At 37.4% G+C, this 27,270-nt stretch overlaps 1 protein-coding gene across 1 annotated transcript; it reads right to left on the bottom strand.

The window, feature by feature from the left end:
* Positions 1 to 109: 109 nt before the first annotated feature.
* ABO6 (DEA(D/H)-box RNA helicase family protein) lies at positions 110 to 6,624 on the bottom strand. Its single transcript, XM_079000620.1, has 18 exons — positions 6,293 to 6,624; positions 5,774 to 5,928; positions 5,567 to 5,654; positions 5,252 to 5,479; positions 4,850 to 5,134; positions 4,593 to 4,752; positions 4,367 to 4,497; positions 4,134 to 4,304; positions 3,754 to 4,026; positions 3,474 to 3,668; positions 3,196 to 3,399; positions 3,042 to 3,111; positions 2,817 to 2,965; positions 2,436 to 2,744; positions 2,235 to 2,294; positions 1,131 to 1,283; positions 948 to 1,058; positions 110 to 830 (listed from the first exon to the last, which is right to left on the bottom strand). The coding sequence occupies exons 1-18, from the start codon at positions 6,560 to 6,562 to the stop codon at positions 360 to 362; spliced, it is 3,483 nt and encodes a 1,160-aa protein (XP_078856746.1). The 5' UTR covers positions 6,563 to 6,624; the 3' UTR covers positions 110 to 359.
* Between the last annotated feature and the right edge of the window lie 20,646 nt (positions 6,625 to 27,270).

Genomic DNA, 27,270 nt, shown 5'->3' with positions numbered 1-27,270 from the left:
TGAAAATGAAAAAAGATTCGTAAATTGTCATTTTAGTGAATATCTATATATTTTTATCAAGATAATTACAACACTTATACTCCATGTTAACATATTTAAAACAACTACATTTGTCAAAGGCCACTTACACTCTAAAGAAGAGGCCAAGCCATCTTTATAAAAAGATTAAATAAAAGATATCAATATCCCCTCCAAACTTTAAAAATAATTGCTTTCACAAAATCTAACTACTCACCATATCACCAACCTCTGGTTCCAATGTATCCCAACGGGTCCCAAACGCATCACAAAAAAAAAGCAAAACCATGTGGTCCTTCTTCTAAACTTTATACATTTTGTATCCAATCACAAGACTCACTTTAACGCGACTTCGGTTTCCTCGGTTTACTCAAAAGCTTCAACATGCTATCAGTCAAATCAAGAGGCGAATCACCCTCACCATCTTCATCTTTTTTTAAACCGGAAGTGTGAGTCAACCACCCTAACGCCTCAACAGCCGCATCTCTTTCCGCAAGTTGTTTGTTTTTCTTTGGTTTTCCTACAAATTGCATTCCTTTAAACTCCACCAACGCCCTAAATTCGTTTGTTTTCAAATGCTTTGTTTTGTATTTCGGAGGCGAGTGGCCCGCTCTCATTAACAAGGTTTGGAGTAAGCTTTTAGGGTTTGCTCCATCTCTTGTGAAGCTATCGTTGTCATTTGACTCTTTTACCCTTTTGGTTTCACGCCCGAATACGAATCGCCCTTCGCATTGGTCTCCTGACACCAGCTCTTGGACTGCAAGCATGAGATATTTTCCTTCTTTGTGGATGTCAAGATCCGGATCTTTAAGCTACATAACATGATTATATTATATTATATTATATTATATATAAACCAATTTTATATAACTCCAATGATTAATGTATTTATTGTAAAGATTGTAATGGTTAATACTTTAATAACTGACCTTGTTTTGTAGGAGCTGATCGAATTCCTTCTTTAGGATGACATAGGTATCAGCCAAATTAGGATCCATGAAGAAATCAATATACCCACCAAGCATTTTCAAGTGTCCAGGCTATTAATTAAAAAAAAAGGCATAAGCTAAAAGCAAGACACATTTAATAACACCAAAGAGGATCAAAATTACCGAAACGCCATTGACTACACCACCACCGAAGAGGATCAAAATGGAATCAGAGACGCCAGTAGAATCCCGGATAAATACAGTGTTGACTTTGACTTTTTCCCCAAAGACTAGCCATGGATATGGAATTGTCTGGTATCGTGTGTTCACAGAATTCTGAACAGATATCATACAAATTATATACTATAAATATATGATAAGAAAAATAGCAAGTTACATTTTTGTCCACAAGTATAGCTGATTTTTTGCAATTTTGGTCCCTAAACGTATTATTTTACACTATTGGTCCTTATTTGATAACGTTTTTCGTCCTTGTTCTAAGTAATATGGCTTACTTTAAGTCCTAGAGTATAGTTGATTTTTGCAATTTTGGTCCCTATATGTATTATTTTGCACTATTGGTCCTTATTTGAGATTCTTATAACGTTTTCGGTCCTTGTTCTAAGTAATATGACTATTTTTGGTTCCAAAGTACAGCTGAATTTTGCAATTTTGGTCCCTAAACGTATTGTTTTACGATATTGATCTTTATTTGAGGTTCTTATAACGTTTTCCGTCCTTGTTCTAAGTAATATGACTATTTTTGGTTTCCAAAGTATAGCTGAATTTTTCAATTTTGGTCCCTAAACGTATTGTTTTACAATATTGGTCCTTATTTGAGGTTTTTATTACGTTTTTCGTCCTTGTTCCAAGTAGTATGACTATTTTTGGTCCCAAAGTATAGCTGAATTTTGCAATTTTGGTACCTAAACATATTGTTTTACAATATTGGTCCTTATTTAAGGTTCTTATTACGTTTTTCATCCTTGTTCTAAGTAATATGACTATTTTAGGTCCCAAAGTATAGCTGATTTTTGCAAATTTTACCCAAAAAAGTCATTTTACTTTGAAGAGAGGCCAAAAAAAATTACAAAAACCATAGATAAGAACCAAACATGCAAGTGAAAACTTTTTGGGACCAAAACTGTAAAATCATATGATATATTCAGTGACCAAAAATGAAACTTACTTTAAGAAAAATAAAATTATACTTTTACTGTTGTAATAAAAAGAAATGAAATATGAAACAAATAAATGAAAGTGCATTGCTATTTCTTTAATACTTACTGCATAGAGTAAGACTTGGCCATCATCCATAGTTTTGAAGGACATTGATGTCTCCCTATGCTGATGCACATAATAAAAATAAAAAAGAATAAAACTGAGTAACATATGGATTCATCTATCTATCAATTCTATTGTAATTTGTAATTTGTAATTTGTAATTTGTAAATTAAATAAATAAGCATAAGCATTAAGCATACATACCACTACAGATGCAATGCCAGGAAAGAGGCCTGAGCATATAATGGCTCTAACCAATGATTGATTATGACTCAATCTATTGTTAATCCCTGATTCAGTCTCAAGTATTTGAGCATCTTTCAAAATATGGATAAACTGATTCCTTAAAGAATGTATAGCTTGAAGAGTTTGAGCAGAAAGGAAATTCCTCCAACAATATTCATAAGCAGATCCTTCTCTTTCAGCTTCTTTCCATCCTTCATATGCACGAACAAGCGCCATATGATCACTGTAATCCTTTGCAGAAAATCTTGATTTTGCTGTACTAGCTTGCTGTAATAGACATGTAAAAGATATCAGGAAAAGACCAAAATGCCCTTGTGTGAAAGTAGTTGGATTACTCACGTCTTTCTTCTCTTGAGGCAAAAGAAAAGGATCCCTGACACTAAGTCCAGCAACAATTGTAAGAATAGGATCAAAGCAACGAAAAAAAGCACCCATTATCAGCATTTTCCCTAATTTCGGATCCAATGGAAGCATTGCCAGATATTTACCTATAAAAAAATGAGAAAAGATAATCTTAGGAAATAAATTTTCATATATATATTAATATAAAGTTTATAAACTAACCAAGATGTGTAAGATTTTCATTTTCATCTAATGCTCCAATCATCTTCAAAAAATCCACAGCATTTTGGACCTAGAATAAATTACAGTTTTATCATTTAGCAATTCAAAATCATTCATTAAGATTCAATTCATCAAGAACATTAACAACACTTACAGCTAATGGCTCTGGAGGCTGCAAAGCAGCTGATAAAAACTCTCCAATACTTCCAACTTCCAAACTTTTTATTTGCAAACAAAGAGAATTTAAAGGAGTTCTTAAAAGCTCGGGTAGTTGATATTCAGAAAAAGCATCATAAACACATCGAGGGTAAAGATGGAAACATTCCCCTGGTTGTACACGCCCTGCCCTACCCCTTCTCTAAACCAACCAAAAACATAGAAATTAGTCAATTACCTTGACCAACAAAGTCAAAGGGTAAAAAGGTAACTTACTTGGCGAGCAGATGCTTGTGATATCCATGAAGGCAACAAACAAGGAGTGTTGTTAAGAGCATCATATGTAGTCTCTTTAGCTTTTCCACAATCAACCACAAAAACCACATCATTAATTGTAATACTTGCTTCTGCCATATTTGTAGCAAGTACTATTTTACGCACATTTGGAGGTGGTTTTTCAAATATAAGTTTCTGCATAAGCAAAAAAATATAAAAATCAAAAGTTATCAAATACATTAATTTAAGTTGCCATGGAACCATGACATGTCAGCAGTACCTGTTCAGATGTGGCCATGGAACCATGACATGTCAGCAGTTGAACTCTATTGGGATCTCCAAGTAAAGGATGAGCTTTGAGTTGACTTTTCAAACAACTAATATCATCCCACCCTGTCATAAATACTAAAACAGCACCTTGTCTTTCTTTACGTGAAATATGACATAAAACTGCTTCAATAAGATTGAATCCAATGTTATCTGGATTCCAACAAGATAGAGAATCCCGAGCTTTTGAGCTATAATTCTCAAAGTTTGATTGAGTCAATGCATCCTAACATATTCACATCCAAATTCAAACTTGTTTTAGTCTCTTTCAGAATCAAAAGTTATATTAGAGTAGAGTTGACTTAATTTGACCGGAATCCAGATAAAGATTACCTCAACAAGTGATGTAATTTGGTTTTTCCTTTTGCGTGGGACTAATTGTCTTTGTGTTTTCCATAACTTTTCTTGACCATAATCATCAATTTGGTTGAAAGAAGTTAATTTATAACCAGTTATCTCCAGTATATCTTCTAAGAAATGTGCCCTCACTGGGTGAGTGAAACCCTGTATTCAAAAACATGAAATTAGATTATTGCAGAAGATAACAAGATAATAAAAGCACTTACAGGTATATGAATCATTGGTGCTTCTTGAAAATAATTGGAAAAAAGCTCAGCATTCAATGTAGCACTCATGAGTATCAATCTCAAATCCCTACGACGTGGGAGAAGGTCCTTCAATACAATCAATAAGAAGTCTGAAAATTAAGAACAAATGATTAAAATATAATGAAATGAAAATATGAAATCAATCATAAAAGCTGAAATAAAGTTAACATATTATAAAACTGACCTTCATTCATGCCTCTTTCATGTATTTCATCAACAAAAACATGTGTTACACCATGCAAGTTGTGGTCACTTAGCAACCTTCTTAGCAAAATACCACTTGTACAAAAAAGAAGATGAGTGTTTTTTCCTTTCATACCCTCTAATCGAACTTTATAGCCAACCTGTCAAAAAGACAAAAATTTATTGCTTATAAAGCCTTTCTTTAAGCAATAAAAAGTAAGTGAAGAGTAAAGATTAAAGATTAAAGAAAAGCCTTACTGATTCACCAAGAGGCTCTCCCCTTTCAGAAGAAACTCTTTCTGCAACAGCCATGGCAGAGATTCTCCGTGGTTGGGTACACAGTATGTTACAGAATGCCCCACGGCCAGATTCTATCTCAGATTCCAAAATGTATTGTGGAAGTTGAGTGGTTTTCCCACATCCAGTCTCTCCAGATATGATAATAACTTGATTCTGTGCAATTGCTTGAAGGAGTCTTTCTTTCTCTTGAAATGCAGGAAGAGACATACGAGCTTGAAGCATTTTCTTTCCTTCTGGTGACTCCTGAAGATACAATAACAATTTAAGATTCAAATTGTGTTTTTTTTTGTTCGAAAACTTGAAAATGTATTGATAATTCAAGACTTGTTATGAAGTTATGAAGTTATTTTCAATATATACCTCCCAAGATCTTTGCATGTTTCTCATCTGTAAACTACGTCTTTGAAGAACCTTTTCCATAAGAGATCCATCTACTAATGAGTCTGGATTACCATTACTACCCCTGTTAGCCAGCTCAGCATGATGACTAGATTCACTCGCTACATCTTCAGAATTCAATTGCATTCGGTCAAGATGTTCTTGGAGTAAACCTTCTACTCTTCTTTGCAAGCTTAATGGGATAACTACCTACATTCAGTGGACCATAAAGACTAAAATACCCATCACCGGTTTCATGTAAGAGAATTTCCTGAAAGAAACTGGAAAAAGTCTAACCTCTCTTTGGGGGCGTTTATCATCAAGGTCTGGGCGATAGTTGGGAAGAGGGACCTTGCTTGCAACCACTACTTTTCCATATATTTCACTGAGCATGTGATGATTAGTGTGAGAGGAGGGAAAACAAAAAATATGTGCATAATCAAGATTCATGAACATAATTTGAATGGGAAAGAGACAAAAGGATGTAGATATCAAGTCAACTACCAGTAAAGGCCCATTTTCTTGGCGAGATTAGATATTTGTTCATAGTCTCTCTTGTCTCTTTTGTCTCTGGTTATGATCTCTTGCTCTGTTTTGCTATGTAAAAGCATGCTAAGTTTCCATTTCCATTCGTCAATATTTGCCACTGATGATGATGCCTACAAGAACAAGTTTGTGAATTCCAATTTCAAACTTCAAATTACGTTGCTGAATTGATGCTAGAACACGGATGGAAGGATGCTAAATAACAATCCAGGGAAAAACAACCAAATGAGCTGCATCTGGTCTTCATAGTCACTGGGATTATATGCAACTTTGAAATTGATTTAAATGCAATAAGTTAATTAGAAAATGACATCAAATTGGTTGATAACAATTTGCAAATAGGGAGATTTTGATGTTGATACTTGTATTTGTATGCAACAAAATCCAAATAAAAAACAGAAGTGCAGCCTTTTATGAAATGTAATGAATACTGTGTATACAATCATATGATTCACCACGAAAGAGTCGAAAAAGTACCGGGTTATTCTCGTAATCGCATTCGTACTCATCGTCCGAGAACTGATCAACTGCGTAGCTGCTAAGATAACGTGCCCCTCCATAGTGCAAAATCGATGAAAGGACCCGGGAAAAGGGAGCTCCATTGTTAATGTTAGAAGAACGCCGATACAATACCCGAGAAGAATCAAGCAGGATGCTTTTTGAGGAAGTATCGTGTATGAAGAAAGTAGAAAGTGGAGATTTCCTTCTGAAACTGGATGTCAACAGAAACCCTAACCTGGAATGCATATTGCCGACCAAGATTGGGGCATGGCTCAGTGTTAACTTCGAGCCGTGGCGGGAGGAAAAGCAACAGCCCTATAAAGTGTATTTCTTTTCTTTTTATTTAAATACTTAGAACTTTAAATTGATTTTTTTATGAGAATTTTCCAAGTATAACCATTTTACTAGCATTTGTGTCAAAAAAGTAAATAAAAAGAAAATTAAAATAATCATGGAGTCTTAAAAGGGGCTTATACCAGGATATGTTTTGTTAGGTGCTGATTGTTTTTTCTGGGGCAAAATGTATGCAGTCTGCAGACCACATCTGTAGACCTCTGCAGTAGAAGAGTTGGACCAAACGTCTGCAGTCGGAAAAGAGAAGACTGTTTGTTTTTTTAACATCTGCGGGCTACTAAAATAAACTGAAATCTAAATAAACTGATTTTTTTAAACTTCAAAGTGATTTTTTAATATTTTTATGACTTTGTTATAAATAATTAACGAATCTATATCAACTTTTATGTATTATTGTATAAAAAATAAAAATAAAAATGGTATGAATTAATGTATATATTTGATAAAAACCAACTTTTGTTGCAAAGTTATAACTAAAAATTATAATTAGTAATCAAATAATTTGATACATAAATAGATGGAAATAAACTTCAATTTTTTCAATTAAATCCATTAAAAACGTACCATACATATTTTCTCGAGAAATTGACGATGCTGTATTAAATAATGTTTTACAAAATTTAGCAAAAAGATATATGAATATATTATGAGTTTTTTTTCATATTTATATAAAAAAATTCAACGATTATTATTGTAATAAATCTTTATTTATAAATTTGTCAAAAATATCATGTTTGTATCGTCGAACGTTTTTTTTAAGTTTTGTAATTTTTTTTTCAAATTGTTTATTATTAATAAAGTTGGAAAAAATATAAATAAAAAAAAAACTTAACAAAAATAAAGATATATATGTTTTTTTAGGCTAAAAGATGTTTGAAGATGTTAGAAGACTATGGTCCATATTTGTGCAAAGAAGAGGGCGCGCGGACATTTTTAGCTCTACAGTCTTCAAAAAAACAAACCGTCTGCGAAGGCTAATGTTTGCGCGTGGTTTGCGCGGCGCAGACAGAAGAGGTCATGCAGATCTGCAGACAAAAAACAAACACTACCTTAGTAATTTGGTATATGAATATCATAATATCATATTTAATTGGTTTAAGTTACAATATCATATTTAATTTTTTAACATTCAAAATATTATATTTATCCAAAATCTTATTTTTCACATTTTTAAACATTTTAAAATTATTTAACTCTTTATTTTTATAAAATTCACTATTATACACTTTTATATTGTTGTATATTTAGAATCTCACATTATTTTAATATATAAAATCTTACATAAAGATGTTGTACCCTCACTTGATCAACTTATACCTTAGATGATGTAAGGAGAGTTGGCATCCATCTTCGAAGATAGCACAACTACATGTCAAACAAATAGCAATTACTCTATGAGATACAAGGTTGTCAAGATTAAGATCTCACGGAGGATAAATTTTGGGTTTGCAAGATCGGAATCGACATCCTAAGATCCTACAAAATAAAACATAATTTTAGCTTATAATTTTAAAACATAAAAAATATCCCAAACATTCAATTTTCCGTTTAAAAGATATAAAAACTTTATACAATAATCACAACTCACAACACAAAAGGATAAAAAGACACAAAGTGGTAACTCGTTGTCTTCAAAAAAAATCAAGGGAATGTAGGATCGGATCGGATCTCGATTCTACAATCATACGATCCTACCTGCCATCATACCCCAAATACGATATGTATATGATATGGCTTGTTTTTCAAACCTAGGATCATAGGATCATACGATCCTACGATCAAGATTGCGATTTTGACAACCTTAATGAGATGGATAATAAGTAAATTAGTATTAGTAAGGCGTGAGAGCTTTCATTATAAATTACCCTTACAAAGGACAAGAGAACTTAATTACCGAATCATGGTTGCAATCAAGAGTGGCGAGATAAAACTGAAAAGAAGATAAATGGCCTTGCATTTGTCGGGAATAGCAGTAGGGAAAAACATAAGGTGGGTCATCAAGCAATGGCGATCGGCGACACCGACGTAGGTGAAAAACAAGAAGGCATCAATAATAAAGAAGGTGATGGCAACAATTACTTGGAGTTCTACCAAGAAGGCAGCAAACAATTGATTGGTGTTTACTTAATCAATTAAATGCTTAAGGTAATGAAGATCAATTTAGAAAGTATTACGTGAGGAGATTAGTGTTTCCATGGATGTATGCATTTTAATTGAGAAATACAGAAGAAAGTTAATGTGAGCATGAATGGAAGGGCAACCATAGGAAGGAGATGGAAGAAGACGAACACTTTAAAGTCTATTTTATTGAAATGTATTGGTTGTAAGGTTGAAAACGGGGTGTAATGGTAAATTTATAAAAATAATGAATTAAAAAGGTTATAAAATATTTTTAAAATATTAATAATAAGAATTTGGGTAAATATGATATTATGAAAACTTATTAAGGGTAAATATGATATTTAGATTTTAGGTTGAGAAAATATGATATTTTTTGTTTAATTGCGGGAGTATGTACAAAATTTCCCCTATGTTTAAAAGTCTAAATTCCATATTTGCATTTTTCAGTCCTCATATGAAGATTGAGTCTGCAAAAGCTTCTATGCGATCTTATAAGTCCACAGAAGCAAAAATGAAGAACGAGTCCACGAAATCAATATTTGTACTGCAAACACAGTACAAAAAATTAATGAGAAATTGGAATTCATATTTGCAGTAATTATGCCTTTTTCTCATATAAAACGGTGGAATTTATATAAAAAAAAAATTCATTTTAGAAAAAAAATCAGACATTTATCGTTTATAGAAATATGAACAATCTTTTTTTTATATGAGAGGATCCTAGCAAAAAAAATGATAAAGAAAAACATATGTTAGACCATTTGTTACAGGCTTCGGTATATATTTACCGGCATTAGTTAATTATGAAGGGGTTGATAGAATCGGTTAAAGTGAAGACAAGTCATATGGTAAAGGCAATTTTTGTTAGATTAGGTGTCTAAGCTCATAACTATAATTGGTATGTACTTATCTGATAGTAGCATGGTCCTTTTAGGTTGCCTTCATCATAGCAACTTGACAAAATGACTTTTGGAGAAAGATGTTGATAAATGATTTATTGATATATTATAACAATAATATATTAATTGAGAAATCATATTATTTAATTAGTATTAATTAGAAATTAATTTGGAATTCATTTTGGGATTAAAGGAACGGATTAAAAAGAACGGGAACTGATATTACAAAGCACTGATAGTTGCAATGTTGGGCTGATGGACTCCTTAAGGAAGGAGTCGACGAAATCTATGGGAAGCCCATAGAGATTTCGTCCAAGGCTTATAGGAAGGAGTTCTATGGATTGCTTAAGGCCTAAGCAATCAGATTAGGGTTTCCACCTGAAAACCCTAGCTGCCTCAGCTATATAAGGAACCCCTTGGTATACAATTTATGGCCCTATGCATTCTAAGAGAACCCTAGCTGAAAATTGAAGAGCCTTCATCACCTCTCTCCTTCATCCTTTTTTATTAGTGTTTGTGACTCCATTAGAGGTGTAACGCTTGGGGCACTAAGCTCTTAGAAGTCAAGATCAAGCAAGGAATACTTGTTATTACTAGATAACAAGAAAGGCATTCTTCTAACCTTAATAATATATAGATTTCGAATTTATATATACTAGATCTAGGGTCATTGCTTTGGAAAATTTATTTGCATGTTTAACTTGAGAAAAAACTAGATCCAAAGCAATCAGGCTTGCATGTACACATAGGAATGTAGATATGCTCATAACCCAACATTTGTATCAGAGCCTATGAAACATCCGAAAATACGGTCCAAATTTTTCTGTAACACCCATAAAATTCAAGCCAGATTTAAACTTTTTAATACATTTTAAAACCATTAAGTTATTACAGTTTGTTTTCAAAATAGTTCAGACATTAGAGTATCCCCAGAATCAATCATGAAAATTTGAGGAGGTGCACGATCATGCCTTCGCCTTCCCACGATCATCAGAAATACCTGAAATAAAATCAACAACTGTAAGCCCGAAGCTTAGTGAGTTTCCCCAAAATACCAACGCCATACAAACATAACCATATCATATAACCAATACAGAACAACATGCATAATGAGTCGTCAGCTTGACTGGACCGCCACACAGGCCTTCAGTCTATATGGATTGTTCTCCGAGCCTTCGGCACGTCTGGACCGCCTCGCATGGCCTATAGCCTATCCGGACCGCTCGTCGGGTATATTGGCCTACAACACGAAGCAGGACCGCCTCAACCCAATCCACAATCAAACAAACATGTGCACATAAATATCATATGCTAGCACATATCATACAACAGTTAAACCGATCTAACAGATCACTAATCATTGCAACATCTCAATAACTGGGATACAGACCTAACCGGTCACTACATAGCATTATCCTATAACCAGGACAATCATGTGCACATATATACATATATATATATATATATATATATATATATATATATCATATAACACTAACATGTATATAACAGTCAAACCGATCTAACAGATCACAAAGCATAACAACAATCCATAACTAGGATATCGACCTAACAGGTCACTAACATAGCATCATCCTATATACCAGGATACCAACCCAACCGGGTCACTAAAGCATAGCATATCACCACCCTAACTACCAGGATGTAAATCAGTAAGCATAACATGCAATAATCCGAATACAATCCATAAAGGGCCGATCTTGGTGCCTTAGACCATGTTGGTATAGTGAGGATAACTTACCTGGCACTGCTGAAGTCCCGCCGATAAAACCTCAGCTGCTGGTTGATAGATTCCCGAACTGTCAACATCAAACAACACCAATTAATAATTGGGTTCCAAGCCCAAAGTCCAACTCACACACTAAAGGCTCAATAGTCAAGTAATGGGCTAAAGCCCAACATATGGCCTAATTTTCCAAATTGGGCCCACACCCTCATATGGGCCTTACCCTAAGCCCGTCAACATATTCTGGTCCATATGATTATTCTTGGATGGCCCATTAATAATCTAATTACCAAAGCCCAAAGGAAAGGCCCAACACAAAACCCAAGCGAAATTAGGGTTTCACATAAAATGACAATTAGTGTTAAATGTTTCTCACTTAACCCATTAAGGACTTAATCCATTAAGTCCCTCACTTTACTAAATAAGTCTTATGATGTAATTGGGCTTAATACCTAATTCCATTCCATTGGCCCAAATGTGGGTCCCGATAAGTCCAAACCGATAATCCCAAAATTAGGGTTTTTCACATGAAATGATGATTAGGGTTAAGTGTTCCTACTTAACCCATTAAGGACTTAATCTACTAAGGACATAATCCATTAAGTCCAATATTTCTTTTAGGTTAATTTTGCCAATTATTATTATTTAATATTTCAAGTTATTAAATAATCTTGTGTGTGTCCCGATTAATTCTCAAAATTAGGGTTTTATGCCATTAAGGTTTTCCAAACCCTAATTAAGGTTTCCTACCCAATCTTGGCCAATTAATCAATTGGTTGGGCTTTTAGGTCACTTTGGGACTTATTGGACCATTAGGGTTCCATTGGGCCCACATTCTGCAAACATCCCCCAAACGAGGTCTAAACGCAAACACGGCACATCGCCACCCGACGCGGCGGCCAGTGGCGACATGAGGCGGCAGCCACCACCTTACGGTGGTGGTTTGATTTTCCTTTCATTATTCCAATTTTTACAATTTGCAATGAAATCACGAAATAAACACACACACTATACTAAATAAACACCCACCTGCAACATACACACCCTTCATGGCGGTCTTGAGGCGGCAGCCACCATGGCCAGCGACCATGGTGGTTTTTCCTTGACTTTTATCTGGCAGCAACAACCCGAGACATCCAAGCTTGTGAGACATGTTAAAACACACACCCATTACACGCACACACACCCCTATTGCCCGGAAAGTAAACCCAACACCCACTGAGATGGGTGGCGAAGGCGGCAGTACAAGAAAACGGCAGTAGCGGCGGCCATGGGCAATAACAACTTCGTTGTCTGCGGCAGCCACCATGGTCGGCAACCATGGTGGTTCTTCACGCTCTCCATTCGACATAACACTATAACACCGAATTTTCGAAACAAATTTTTCAAATTTCATAATTCATAATAAAATTGTTGAGTCCATTTGTGTTGCGTCTTGGGCCATATATTTTGTATCTGGATTGGGCATGTCCATCCGTGTCTATCTAGATTAGTTTCATTGTTATCTAGATTAGCTGTTTGGGTTATAGTATATATATGCATGCATGTATGCGTATATTAGGAGTTGTTAATTACGTTGATTCTTGTAACCCTAAACACCTCTACAGATTGAAGTTCTTTATCGAGCTCTTCTGAGGTGTTATCGCATTAATCATACGACATATTCAGTGCCATACTTGTGTTCTTTGTTACGTTCTTATTTAATATCCTGCTTAGAATCATACGATCCTAAAAGAACTTTGTTCTAACAATTCGTATCAGAGCAGGAGACTGTGTGATCAATACACATTCCTCCTGTATTCATAATACTTTAGGGTTTCCGCTTTTATCGTATAAATAGAAGTCGTCGTCTTCATATCGACGACAACTCTGTTTTTGATAAAACCCTAATCTCAAGTTTACAGGTTTGATTCTAGCAGCTCACCATGTCTCACGATGATTCGCATACAAACCCCATTAACATCTCAAACAGCATCGGATCAACAACCAGAGTACCCATACTCTATACTCAAGACTACGAAGTATGGGCTCATCACTTTGAAGATTACGTGGTTGGATCTGAAGACAATGGCTATCTCATCTGGGAAGCTATCACTCTTGGACCGTTTTTACATTCGGGAACAAACACGATTGTTAAGTCGCAAACGGATTACAACAAGTTGGTGACAGATGTTGAGAAGATACCACAAGATGAGAAGGACAAGCTCTTGTGTAACGTTAAAGCCATGCGAATGATAAGATTCGCCCTGAAATCTGACACCTTTCGGCTAGTAGGTTCATGCACAACTGCTAAAGAGATCTGGGATAGGTTGAAGGAACTTTACTCAACTGATGAAGATCTGGAACACTCCATTCAAACTCTATTACTGTCAGAATTTGGAGTTTTCGAACAGAAACCTGAAGAGAAGCTTGTACAGACCTTTGATCGGTTCAATCATCTCCTAAGTAAGATGATCAAGCATGGGATAAAGAGGAAGCTGATCGAGCAGAATGTAACGTTCATGAACGGGCTGAGACCAGAATGGATGGCTGTGGTTTCCACTGTAAAGGCGCATGAACAGTTCAAATCGTACTCGCTGGCGAAACTAGTAGGGATACTAAAGTCCCATGAAAGTGTTGTAACCAAGGAAGCGAAAGTGGTCTCTGGTGTGGGATCGTTGGCTCTTGTTTCTAAAGGAAAAAAGTATTGCAGAAGAAGAAGAAGATTCAGACATGTCAGAGTGCGATCTTACAAGTGAGGAGTATGCCTTGATGGTCACAAATCCAAAGAAATTTGCAAGGAGAAAAGTTCCCGTCAGCAAGAACCGAAAATGGCAGGGAAGTTATAGTTCTGAGAAGATGAAGGATGAACCGAAAGTCTCCTCTCAAAAGGATGAAGAGAAAAAGGAGAGCAAGCTTGCAGGAGACTCTGGATACGACTTCAACTATTGTCATGACAAGAACCATTTTGCCAAAGATTGCACGTTGAGAAAGATGGCTGAGAAAAGAGAGGGTGAAGATGATGAGGCGTATTATATGCGCAAATTAGAAGAAGTCAAGAAGAAAAAGGCGTCCAACAGCTCGATGAATGCCTTAATCGTATAGGAGAATGCTGGGGAAGATGAGTTCGGTGGCGTAGAAGTCTGGTCAACCGACTCTGAAGACGAAGAGGTTAGAAGGCCTACTCATGGAAAGGCGTATGTGGCAAAGAATGAAGGTTTGGGTGGAAAGTGCTTTATCGTCACTGCTGGTCCATCAACCGAAAGTGCAGATACGGAACCGAACCTGACAGAAAACAAGTGTTTTGCGGCCAAGCCGGTGAGTGAGAAGATCAACGACTGCGATCGATTGATCAAAAAGGTACATTCTATTCTTGAGTCTCTTAAAATTTCAAAAACTGATTATCAAGAAGAATTAAATGAATTAAACTTTAAATTTTCTAACCTAAGTAGTATCCTCATGCAAACCCGCTTAGCAAATTCTAACCTAACTGACCAACTCGGCAGGGTGTCTTCAAAAAGTGAGGAAAGGAGAATGTGGATTGAGTTGAAGGAAGCGGAGTTAGTTAGAGCTAGGGATGAAAGTATTTATTTGCAAAGAAACAATTTAAAGTTATTAAAACAAAGAAATGTTTTTGTTTAATTGCTAAGCGTCTTTATACTAATATTGCTCAATTACATTTAAGCTGTGAAATTGGAAAGAAAATTCATAAAATGATTTTGCCCTTTCTTGAATTTAAGGAAGATGAAGTTATAGCAGAATGTGAATCAGAAGTGTCCTCTGAAGAGACATCAATGTTGTATAGGCTAGGTTTGGATAAGATAGAAACCTTCATCGATTCTAAGGAACATAAAAGTATGTTAAAAGATATCTTAGATGAAAATGATAGGCAAAAGATTAAAACTGAAACTATACAAACATTCGATCTGTCAAATGCCAAAATTGTTAAAGATAATAAGATAAACTTAGATAATTCGTCTGAATTTGATGCGGAATGCGAGATAAGTGAAATCTCAGTAGAGGATGAAGTTGATTGCTCTAAGTTTATGAAAAATGAAACCGAGAATGAAAAACCTCTTATATCAGAAAACTCGGTTGAGTTTGCTCGTCTGTCAAAAGAACAGAAACCAAAACTCAAGGAAAAGGCCTTGGTCTATCAAAAAGTTCAGACCGTGCCAAATCAGGTTTATGCTGTGACTGGGGTCACTCAAAGGCAAACGGCAGAATTAAGAATCATAGTTGACGAAGATAACGCTGAAGGATGCGAAGACTATTTCTGGTCTGCTCCTATTGACAACGCAGACGAGACTGTGGGACTATTTGAGAAAACCACATGGAGAGTCAAAGGTAGATACATACTAGAACCCATCAACAAACCCTCCAGTTTCGACATTCCAAGAACAAGTGGAACCAAAGATGTTCCTGAGGAACCAATGGTTGAACCTGATGTTCCAATCAAGAGGGAAGAACCGAAAGTTCAACCTAAGAAGAGTACAGAATCTAAAATGGAAGGTAAGACAACTGTAACTCAGAAGGAGAAACCAAAGGCCATCTTCAATGTCCACAAATCTCAGAAGGAGCTAGCTGAACAGAAACGCTTGAGAAATCAGAGATATGCCACGAATCTGAATGAACGGAAAAGGCATTGGAATTCTCAAAATCCCAACTATGAGCCTCCCAGGAAAGGATCCATGGACAAGGGAAAGGAAAAGTTGAAGGAAAATTTCAGTCCAAATTCCTACTATTCCAAATCCCAGAACCGAAAGTCATGTCTCGGTCTTGAACCCCCTTTCGGTCCTCGACCCAGTTTCGGTCCTAGACCTAGTTTCAGTCCTAAACCCAGATTCGGTCCTAGACCTAGTTTCGGTCCTAAACCCAGATTCGGTCCTCGACCTAGATTCGGTCCCCGACCCAGATTCAGTCCTAAACCCAGATTCGGCCCAATCCTAGTTATGGATCCTCCAAATCCCAAGTTGAAACAAATTCTTTAAAGGACATCAAAGGAAAAGGAAAGTTGTTATCAGACTCTGAGAAGGAAAATAAGAAATCCTCCACTAAACCTAGGAATCAAACGAAAAATCCTAAACCATCAAAAGCAACCCCAACTGATACACCAAAATTTAAAGAAGATAAAACAAAAATCAAGGTGTATACCATTAAAAGAAAAGATCAAACCACTCTTATTAAACGGACTTATTTAGTTGATGTTTCTGTAGTTATTCCTTTCTCTGTGAAAAACTCACCAGGACCCAAGAAACTTTGGGTTCCTAAATCTGCTTGAATTTGCAGGTAATCAGTGATGAGCAGTTTGACGATGAATGGTATATAGATAGTGGCTGCTCGCGTCACATGACAGGGAGGAAGGAGGAGCTAAGGGAGTTTCGGTCCCTGAAAGATGGTGGGTCTGTGAAGTTTGGAAACAATTCCTATGGAACAATCAAAGGATACAGCATGATAACTAATGGAGACTTCTCGATCAGAAAGGTGGCTTATGTAGAGGGATTGCAGCACAATCTCATCAGCATGACGCAATTAGTTGTGGGCACAGGTTTGAAGGTATCAATCGATGATGAGGGGTATGAGATAATGGAAAAACAATCCAAGAAGGTTCTGCTGAAATCTGCATGAAAGGGAGATATGTACCCTCTAAATCTTAACCGAATTCGAGGGACACCAGCTATCTGTCTGTTGTCAAAGGCAAACACCGATGAAAGCTGGTTATGGAATCGACGTCTATCACACCTAAATTTCAAAGACATCAACAAATTAGTGATTGGTGATCACGTTCGAGGTCTTCCTCTTCTCAAGTTCAATAAGGAGCATTTATGTGCAGCATGTGAGATGGGTAAACAGAGCAGAAGAAGCCACCCTACATGCATCAATACTAAGATAGTGGAAGCACTTGAACTGTTACACATTGATTTGTGTGGACCTTCTGTTATAGAGAGTATCGGTGGAAGTAAGTACATTCTTGTCATTGTAGATGATTTTTCACGCTTCACTTGGGTTTTCTTTCTTAAGCAGAAATCAGATGCTACTCCCAAGCTGAAGGCATTCATCAAGCAAGTGGAAGTACAACTAAAGAAAGCGGTCAGAAACATCATTAGTGACAATGGTCTGGAATTCAAGAACAAGGATTTTGAGGACTTTCTGGCTGATAAGGGGATAACTCACAATTTTTCGTCCCCTTATACACCACAGCAGAATGGGATTGTTGAAAGATGAAACCGCTCGTTATGTGAAGCAGCCAGAACCATGCTCAGTTTCGCTTCCCTACCTTTATACTTCTGGGCTAATGCAATTGCCGCTGCATGCTATACTCAGAATCGGTCCTTGCTCAACAAGAGATTCTCCATAACTCCTTATGAGATCTTAAACAATAGGAAACCGAATGTCAAATTTTTCCATATCTTCGGTTCAAGGTGCTTTATTTTTAATTCTAAAGAGAACCGAAATAAGTTTGATGTTAAAGCCGATGAGGGCATATTTCTGGGTTACTCTCTGTCATCAAAAGCATACAGGGTGTTGAATAAGCGTTCCAAAAAGATTGAAGAGACTTATTATGTCACCTTTGATGACAATTATATGAAGAAGGTTCAAAGGACTGAAAGTGCCTTAGGAGACATATTCCCAGAATCTGGACAGGTCTCGGTTCCAATATCCAACCTGTTTGAGGAACACATTCGGCTATTCGATGAACCAGAAAAAGCAATTCATTCAGAGGCAACAGCAGCAGATAACAAAATCGATAATCTCAAGAAGGTAATAGAAAAATCTACTAAAGAGATGGAAAGCGAACCACCAAGTACTAATTCATCAACAGGCTCTCCAAACAAAGATTCAACGTTCCAGGGGGAGAGCTCTACAACTTCAAAGACAACCGAAGTTTCTGTTGAGGGGGAGAATCCAAGTTCATCCCCAACATCTAAAAGTTCAGATGATAAGGAAAACACTGATCCAAAACAAACAAGTGATAGTCAAAGTGAGGGGGAGAAACCAACTTCCACAAGAAATGCAGACTTTGATGCTGACAGAGATTTCACTTCGCAAGTCGAGGGGGAGAAGGAGAAAGAAAGTGATAGTTCTACTGACGAAGGTGAGGGTGATCTGCCAGATGTTGAAATAGAAGTAGAAGCTGAATTGAATCCAGAATATGATCCAAGCTATCCTCCATTAGTGAAATGGACAAAGGACCATCCCAAAGAGCAAATTATTGGTGAAACTTCAGAAAGTGTTCTTACTCGATCTCAACTGAGGCGAAACAAACTGCATTATTCTCTAAAGTGGAATTTTGTATGTTTAATTCGTTTATTTCCAAAATTAAGCTGAAAATTGTAAATGTTGCACTTGATCATTCAGATTGGGTTCAAGCAATGCAGAATGAGCTCCATGAGTTCGAACGCAACAAAGTTTGGAGGTTGATTCCTACACCGAAAGATGCTTCTGTTGTCGGCCTGAAATGGGTGTTTAGAAATAAGCTGGACAAAGAGGGGAATGTCATTCGTAACAAGGCTCGGTTGGTGGTAAAAGGTTATTGTCAAGAAGAAGGGATAGATTATGAAGAAACCTTTGCTCCAGTAGCAAGGTTAGAATCTGTCAGAATCTTCCTTGCATATGCTGCTCACAAGAACTTCGAAGTTTTCCAAATGGATGTTAAATGCGCTTTCTTGAATGGAGAATTAGAAGAAACCGTCTATGTTGAGCAACCGCCTGGTTTTGTGAATGAAAAATACCCTAATGTCAAAATTTCAACCTAACTCGCTTCTTGAAAATGGGCTAAAACAAGCATCGAGAGCCCGGTATGAAACGTTAACTCGCTTCTTGAAAATGTCAAAATTTAAACAAGGTTCGGTTGACCCAACCTTCTTTCGTAAGAAGGAAGGCGAACATTTGATGATTGTTCAGATTTATGTTGATGATATCATCTTCGGCTCCATGAATCCTAGCTTAACAGTTGAATTCAAGAAGTTGATGGATACTAAATTTGAAATGAGCACAATGGGTCCAATTAACTTTTTCCTTGATTTGGATATTAGACAGGGACCAGAAGGTATCTTTATAAACCAGGAGGCATACACCAAGAACTTACTGACAAAATTTGGAATGAAGGGTGATTCAAAAGTGAAGGTCCCTATGGTATTTGGCACTAAGCTAACCCCATCTCTGGAGAAACCTGCTGTGGATATAACACTTTATCGTCAAATGATAGGGTCCCTTATGTATCTAACAGCTAGTAGACCAGATATTATGTTTTCTGTTTGTTACTGTGCCAGGTTTCAAGCCAATCCAAGAGAACCTCACATGCTTGTTGTGAAGAACATTTTTCGATATCTGAAGAAAACTTCATCTCTCGGTCTCTGGTATCCTGCAAGATCTGGATTCTTCATCCAAGCCTTTTCTGATGCTGATCTAGGAGGATTTGGACTGGACAGAAAGATTACTACAGGTGGATGCCAATTTCTTGACGGGAAACTTGTTAGTTGGCAGTCCAAGAAACAAACCTGTGTTTCGTTATCCACAGCCGAAGCTGAATATATTGCTGCAGCATCTTGCACCTCTCAAGAGGTTTGGATTCAAAGTCAACTAAGAGATTATGGGCTAAGTATGAAGAAGATTCCTCTCTATTGCGACTCTGAAAGTGCAATTAGGATTTGTCATAATCCAGTGCAACACTCAAAAAACAAGCACATTACACTTAGGTATCATTTCATCAAGGATCATGTAGAAGATGGGAACGTGGAAGTACACTTTGTTCGATCTGCTGATCAACTAGCTGACATCTTTACTAAAGCCTTACCAGAAGCAACCTTTAACAAAATCTTACAAGGCTTGGCCATGATGGAAGGAGAGTCGGTACCGAATCCTCAAATCTCTCATTAAAAATTAGACAACCGAAATGGACAGACCGCTCGGTCTATTTCGGCTCTAGACTTTTAGGGAACCGAAATGGACAGAGCACTCAGTCTATCTCGGCTCCGTAAATTTCTGGAACCGAAATGAACCGAATGCTCGGTCTATTTCGCTTCACTCATTTAAAGATAAGGTTTCAGTTGTATATTTTGTGCATATCTTTCTTTTGATTTGAACTTAATTATTCTATCTTTCTGTTTTTATTCTTTTTCAGAAAAATTCAAAAATCCAAAAATATTTTATCTATCTGTTTTTATTCTTTTTCAAAAAATTTCAAAAATCTAAAAATATTTTATCTATCTGTTTTTATTCTTTTTCAGAAAATTTCAAAACTCCAAAAATATTTTATGTTTCTGTTTTTATTATTTTTTTCAGAAAAATTCAAAACTTTCACTAAGTTTTATTTGTCTCGTTTGTTTGTCTGTTTGGTTTGTTTGGTGTGTTTCTTTGTTCTTCTTAGGTGATATGAATACCTGTATAACCGACTGTGGATCTAAGGAAGGTATGATTCAATATCAAAATGAACTAGTTAAGGGTCCCTAGAAGCATGCTGCTGCATGTTGTCTTAAGCCTCTACGATCTTGAGCAGGCCTTAATGATTTGATCTACACCTATCGTCTCTTCCAAATCAGGCTAATTTATACTACTCGGTCTAGAGCTACCTTACTCTTCTCATATGAGTTAAGAGTTTCTCTGCTCTGTCTGGATTATCTAGCAGAAGGTACATTTGGTTCTTTAGCCACCTCCTTATATTCTCCATCTACTTTCGGTTCACCAATGTAACCCTTGAGACTCTCGGTCTTTACCACTGAGGTTTATGGTTACACAACATCTGTGTTTGTGATCTTAGATACGTTTACCACGTGCTGAGTGAAACCCAATATCCAACACCAAAAATGAATTGACGGTGAATTATATATTCAAGAACTTACTGGTTACCTAAGGAAATCTCTCTTTTTATTTTTGTGTGATCTTTTATGAAATTGTCTACTACCAAGGCATTTCTTCCCAAAGAGATCCAGTTTATTTTTTTATTTTTTTGAGATTTCTGATTTCTCTATAGTCACTAAAACAATATATCCCACCTACCTGTTCTACAGACCACATCGGTCTCACAGGTACTTCTTCCAACGTTCGGTTTTATGTTAAAACTCGTAGTTCGGTTGAAGATAAGTTACCTAAGCCTATGATTAAAAGAAGCCTTTCAATGTTTATTAACAAACAGTTGATCGTATTTTTCGGGAAACCACACAAGCACTTTAAGTCTCTCTTGACTTTGAAGGAAGTAATTCTTGCCCGGAATCCTCTGCTTTCTGTCTAATAATAAGATATCACTCACATCCCATACACATTTGATTTGTTTCTTTATCTTTGTCACACTTATGCACGAAAATTTTTATTTTCCAACATTCTGGTTACTTTTTGGTTTTAGTTTTGGGTTATCTATTGCAACCAAAAAAGGGGCTATAGTGGAATTTCAAATGTCGATTGAAGATAAGATTTAGGCGCGTGAATTTGAACGGTTTCTAAACCCATGCGTGCTGACGTATACCTGGGAGTAACCACACTGTCACATCGCACTTTTTCAGGCGGCGTTTTAGTGATCTCATCATTATCATCACGGTTTTCTCTCTCCAGGCAATGGTATATAAAGGGTTGAATGTTTTATTTGTCTTTTACCAGCACTCAATTCTCTCAAACTTAAAAGACAAGTAAACACTGTTAATCTTCTTCTTCATTCATCAATGGCGACTTCCTCTTCAGTACATGATCAGACGGCATCATCATCCTTGCTCACCATTAAACCTAACCAAAATATGATCATCGAACTTAATCCGTTCTTGTATGACTCATATATGCTGCAGGTTGTGGAATGTTTAAAATATTCCCCCTGGTTTTAGCCCTAACCCAGGTTGAAGCATTCCCAATGTCGCTGTTATCACAGGTTTATTCCACGGCGACTTATGACAAAAACAAAGATCGTATCTATTTTACCATCCACGACAAGAAGACTTCGATTTCAAAGGTGACGTTCTGTTCGATTTTGAATCTTGTAGTAGATTCTTCTATCATCTCGCCAGACTTTATCACCACATCTCAGTTATTTTCAATGATGTATGAGATGGGGTATACCGATGTGCTAACGACTATTACTAAAGTGAAGAAATCTTGTTTACCCTCTCAGTGGAATGGCTTGCTCACTCTACTGATTAAGGGTTTAGCAGAACGAAGTGGTGGTGCCGATACAACTAGCAAGGGTTTTCTCGCTATTATTTATGGCCTCTACAACAGGATCAATCTTGATTATGGCTCTATAATCTGGTCTCAGGTGGTGCAGAGTCTCAATACATCGACACGACATTCTGAAGTTTCATGTGGGCATTTTTGGACCCTGATTACAAGGAAGGCAATTAATTCTTTAGAGATTCCGATCATGTAGGATGCTCTACTTGCTTCTATTGCCACATTCCATACAAAGAAGATAATTCTCTCTGATCCGCTCAAGTTTCCTCATTATGGAACGATTCCTGAAACCATGTATCGTGGTGTTACGGAAAAGAGCAATGTCTTGGCTGACTATAGGAAACTTCCTCCTATTGGACCGAGAGTTCTGTCTCCTGAGTAGCAAGCAGCTTTGGATGCACTGGAGAAGCCTACCAACAGAGGAAAGAGGGTTTCAAAGAAAGAGGATCCTGAGGAACGTAAGTCCAAGTCCTCTAAACGCAAGTCTGGTGAAGGAGATACTTCTCAACCGAAACAGAAGAAAATAAAGAAGATGGCTCGCAGACCTAGAGAGAACACTCCTCCAAGCACAGATCATGCAGATGAGCAAAGTGAGGAAGAAGAGGTTCATCATGTCTCACCCCGAGAGCCCACTCCTCCACGTTCTCCTACTCCACCAAAATCTCCAAATCACAACAGAGTTCCAACTCCATCCCAATCGTCGAAACAGACTGTTCCACTTTCTGTTCCCACTGTTACTACACCCCTTACCACTCTAGCAACTTTGCCAACCCCACCACCAATTACTTCAGTTCCTATTTCTACTATACCCTTATCTTCTCCACTTATAACCGAATCAACAACCACTACCATTCCTAAATCCACAGTGGAAGTCAATGTATTTGATACAGGGGCTACTACTGTGACTGAAACTCCAATCATTACCAAACCACCTTCACCAACCCCATCATCTGATTCTGGTGCTACTCTTGGGGGAGACGATGAGGAATTTGACTCGATCTACTACAGTCCTTACAGACTTCCAACCGATGATGAGGCTGATGCTCCTGTCACAGGTCAACAAATACAGGGCATTCATGAGAAGTTGGATCGATTTCTTGACGACAACAAAGCCTATGGTGGTGTTGTTCTTAAAGAATTTCTGGAGACAGCCATTGAGCAGTATACTCAAGCAATTGACAAATCTACGATGACAGTTAATGAGTGTACCTCCACCTGTAAGCAGGCTACCAAAGAAGTTTCTAAGGTTGTTCATACAACTCAGATTTTTCTTGAGTCGTTGAAGTCTCATGCTGACACCCATGCAGCAAACTATCAATCCTCTGTGGACTCCTTTTCTAAGTCCCTTCACGATGAAACCACTAAGTTTGAGGCTGTACGCTCTGAGCTCAAAACAGAAACCACTTCTTTCTTAAAATCAGTGGATTCTCGTTTTGATGCTCTTGCTGCTAATCTTGCAACATAGAGTGACTTGAAGGAGGATTTGGCTAAACAACAAGCAACAATTGATGTTCAGAAAGTGCAGCTGGCCCAAGCGGAGAAAGAAATTTCCTTGTTGAAAACTCAGAGGACTGTTTATAAAAGTTGTGCAGGAGATGTGAAAGATTTGCTGACAAATTTGCTTGAAGCGCATGATCCGATCTTAACTCTGACTATTCGGAATCATCTTCAATCCAAACTCCTTCCTGCTATTGCTATTTTAAGTGAAATGAAAGGTGTTTCGGAGGGAGTTGTACCTCCAAACAAGGGGGAGAGAGTAGTGCTCGTCATTTTGTTCAAACGAGACCGATTGTGAAGACAGAAGGTGCACACCCAAAGTCACAACAGGACCGAAGGTTAATTTAGCTTCGGGTTCTGGTTCTCAATCAAAGCAAAAAGAGATTAATGATGACAGTGAGAGTGATGTTGAAGAAACTATAGCCGATGCTCTAAAACGAAAGAAAAGAGACAGAGAGCTTGATGAAACGATGAAAGTGGCTAGGGAAGCAGAGGAGCAGGAAAAGAAAAATAAGGAAGAAGAGGATGCCTTGCAATGCAAGAAGGCTTTGTTTCCTGAGTGGAACAGAGACACACTTATCAATCAGGCGATTGAGTTTCCTTCTGTTTATTGGTTGGAACCAGTTGCTTCGTTTGATTGTGATAACTCTAAAGACTCGCAGTTTGATATGCCTATTACCATAAAAGCTTTTACATTTCACTGCTTTGAGGCGACTGTTGAGGTTCCGCATCCACACCCGAAGGTTGACAGGGAATTGATCGATTTTTACTTGAAGTATGGTCAACCACAGTACTTGACTTGGAGTGCACAGAAGATTATGAAAGTCAAGGTACTGGAACCTTCACCTGCTGGGAGATTCGTAAATGTCAATTTCAAAATCACCCGTGGTTCAGCAAACACGGTGTCTATAATTTCTCTACCAGATCTTCCTAACCTCAATCCTCATGACTAGATTCTGCTATACAACATTCTGCTCTCTGATCCTAAGGAGTATGAGCCGATTTTAGAACATCTTAAGAGAATGTTGGCCTCCTATATCCATGAGCTTGCAACTATGGATCAGGAGATAGCAAAGGTAATGAATAAAAAGCCAACTGTGAAGACAATGCCTAAACCTGGTGATGTAAACAAGATGAAATTGGGACAGATAGATTTAGCAAATCTAACTGTCATGTTCACGAAAGGTGGAGGACACAAGTTTCTGTTTGCTCTGGTTGATAAGCATCTGTTTTCAACAGACTGTTTGGAGCATATCATTAGTATCATACACCGATGTAAGTAGAACTCAACGGCTGATAAGAAGAACTTTACTGACATGCTTCGGTGGTATATTACTTTTCGCCATCATATGGTAGCCATTATACCAAAGGTGTTCAAAACTGTGAAGAAGTCTTCAACTGTTAAAAAGGAATGAGGTTTCGGCTCCAAAGACGCAAAGGGGGAGATTGTTGAGTCCATTTGTGTTGCGTATTGGGCCATATATTTTGTATCCGGATTGGGCCTGTCCATCCGTGTCTATCTAGATTAGTTTCATTGTTATCTAGATTAGCTGTTAGGGTTATAGTATATATATGCATGCATGTATGCGTATACTAGGAGTTGTTAATTACGTTGATTCTTGTAACCCTAAACACCTCTACAGATTGAAGTTCTTTATCGAGCTCTTCTGAGGTGTTATCACATTAATCATACGACATATTCAGTGCCATACTTGTGTTCTTTGTTACGTTCTTATTTAATATCCTGCTTAGAATCATACGATCCTAAAAGAACTTTGTTCTAACAAAAATCAAAATGTATATCAAATCATAAACATCCATCTCAAAATATAAGTAATCAAAAACATCTCCCCAGAATCTCATCAAAATACTCCAACAATGTGTACAATCAAGCTGGCGCCTTCCCGCGATCCTCGTTGGTACCTGAAACACATTTCACACAACACGGTAAGCATAAATGCTTAGTGAGTTCCCCAAAATATCACATACAGCACATACGCCACTCAAGGCTACAATATGACCCTCTGGTCGGTGTGTCTCAGCGGAACCCTCGAGTTCCGTATCGTTGGGTCCTCCGACCCGGTCTATCTCGTTGGACCCTCCGGCCCGGTCTATATCATTGGACCCTCCGGTCCGGTCTATATCACATAGTATACATATATCACAAACACATATACACAAATAGCACATAACACATAACATATAAGACCCTCTAGTCTGCTCAGGGTTTCCACACTAGGTAATGTATAGTGAGAAGACTCACCTCGGGAATGTCTTAGAAAGTCACAACTCGGTATCTCTGAACCTCGAAACAACTACCTAGCCCCGCCTAATCATATAAGGTAATTATTTTAGTCATTAACGACTCTCAAGGATAGACTACACTCCTTCCTAAAATCCACAGAAGGGTAAAAGACCATTTTACCCCTTTCTGATCCAAAAGTACAATTGTTGACCAAACCCTAAAAGTCAATGAAAGTCAACGGTCAACTTTGACCCGACTCGTCGAGTGCACATTGGCGAATCGGCGAGTCTACACGTGTCCACTAACTCTTTAGTCCCGTTTGGCGCGTCGAGTCCCCGCCTTTACTCGACGAGTCCCCAGGCATGAATCGCGGAGCCACCCCGACTCAACTCGCCGAGTCTCGAGAACAACTCGGCGAGTACATGCCATGCACAAACTCCATTGACCTCTTGAGGTCAGATATGTTCCTCTAATCCATAGATCTGACCTTCCCAAGCATAATAATCATGTAAAGTCCAAACCTTTACATTCATTTATCATCTAGATGGTATCATTTGGTGATTTAGCCCCAAAAATGACATTCTAGGTTCATGATTCACAAAATAACTCATAAAGCTCTAAGGGTTAAGGTCTCTGGACCTCTTTGAGTCCAGATCCAAAACATAAACTCAAGAAGGGACCAATTTCTCCACATAACCATCCTCAAAAGGGGCTAGAAAACCCTAACTCTAAGAATCAACACCAAAACTGAAGAAGGTCCGAATAAATACCTCAAGATGAAATCTTTGAACTCTAAAACCACTAGAATCGCACCTCCTTCAGTCTCCTCTTGCTCTTGATCACCTTCTTCTTGCTAAACCAAAGATAGAGAGATCAAATATCACTTCTCCTTCCTCACAAACGATTTAGCTCACTTAGGGTTCTCTCAAGGGACTGGTAGCCGCAATGGGAGGCTATA

This window comes from Lactuca serriola, chromosome 5 (genome assembly GCF_051521515.1).
Source record: "Lactuca serriola cultivar US96UC23 chromosome 5, Lser_US96UC23_V15, whole genome shotgun sequence".
In the NCBI taxonomy this organism is placed as follows: Eukaryota; Viridiplantae; Streptophyta; class Magnoliopsida; order Asterales; family Asteraceae; genus Lactuca; species Lactuca serriola.
This window is presented reverse-complemented; position numbering and strand designations above follow the sequence as displayed.

Coding starts and splice junctions, on each gene's coding strand:
- ABO6 (XM_079000620.1), bottom strand. CDS start 6,562: ATGCATTCCAGGTTAGGGTTTCTGTTGACATCCAGTTTCAGAAGGAAA. Junction 4,753..4,849: donor GAGAGCCTCTTGGTGAATCA/GTAAGGCTTTTC, acceptor TCTTTTTGACAG/GTTGGCTATAAAGTTCGATT. Junction 3,112..3,195: donor AGCCTCCAGAGCCATTAGCT/GTAAGTGTTGTT, acceptor AATTTATTCTAG/GTCCAAAATGCTGTGGATTT.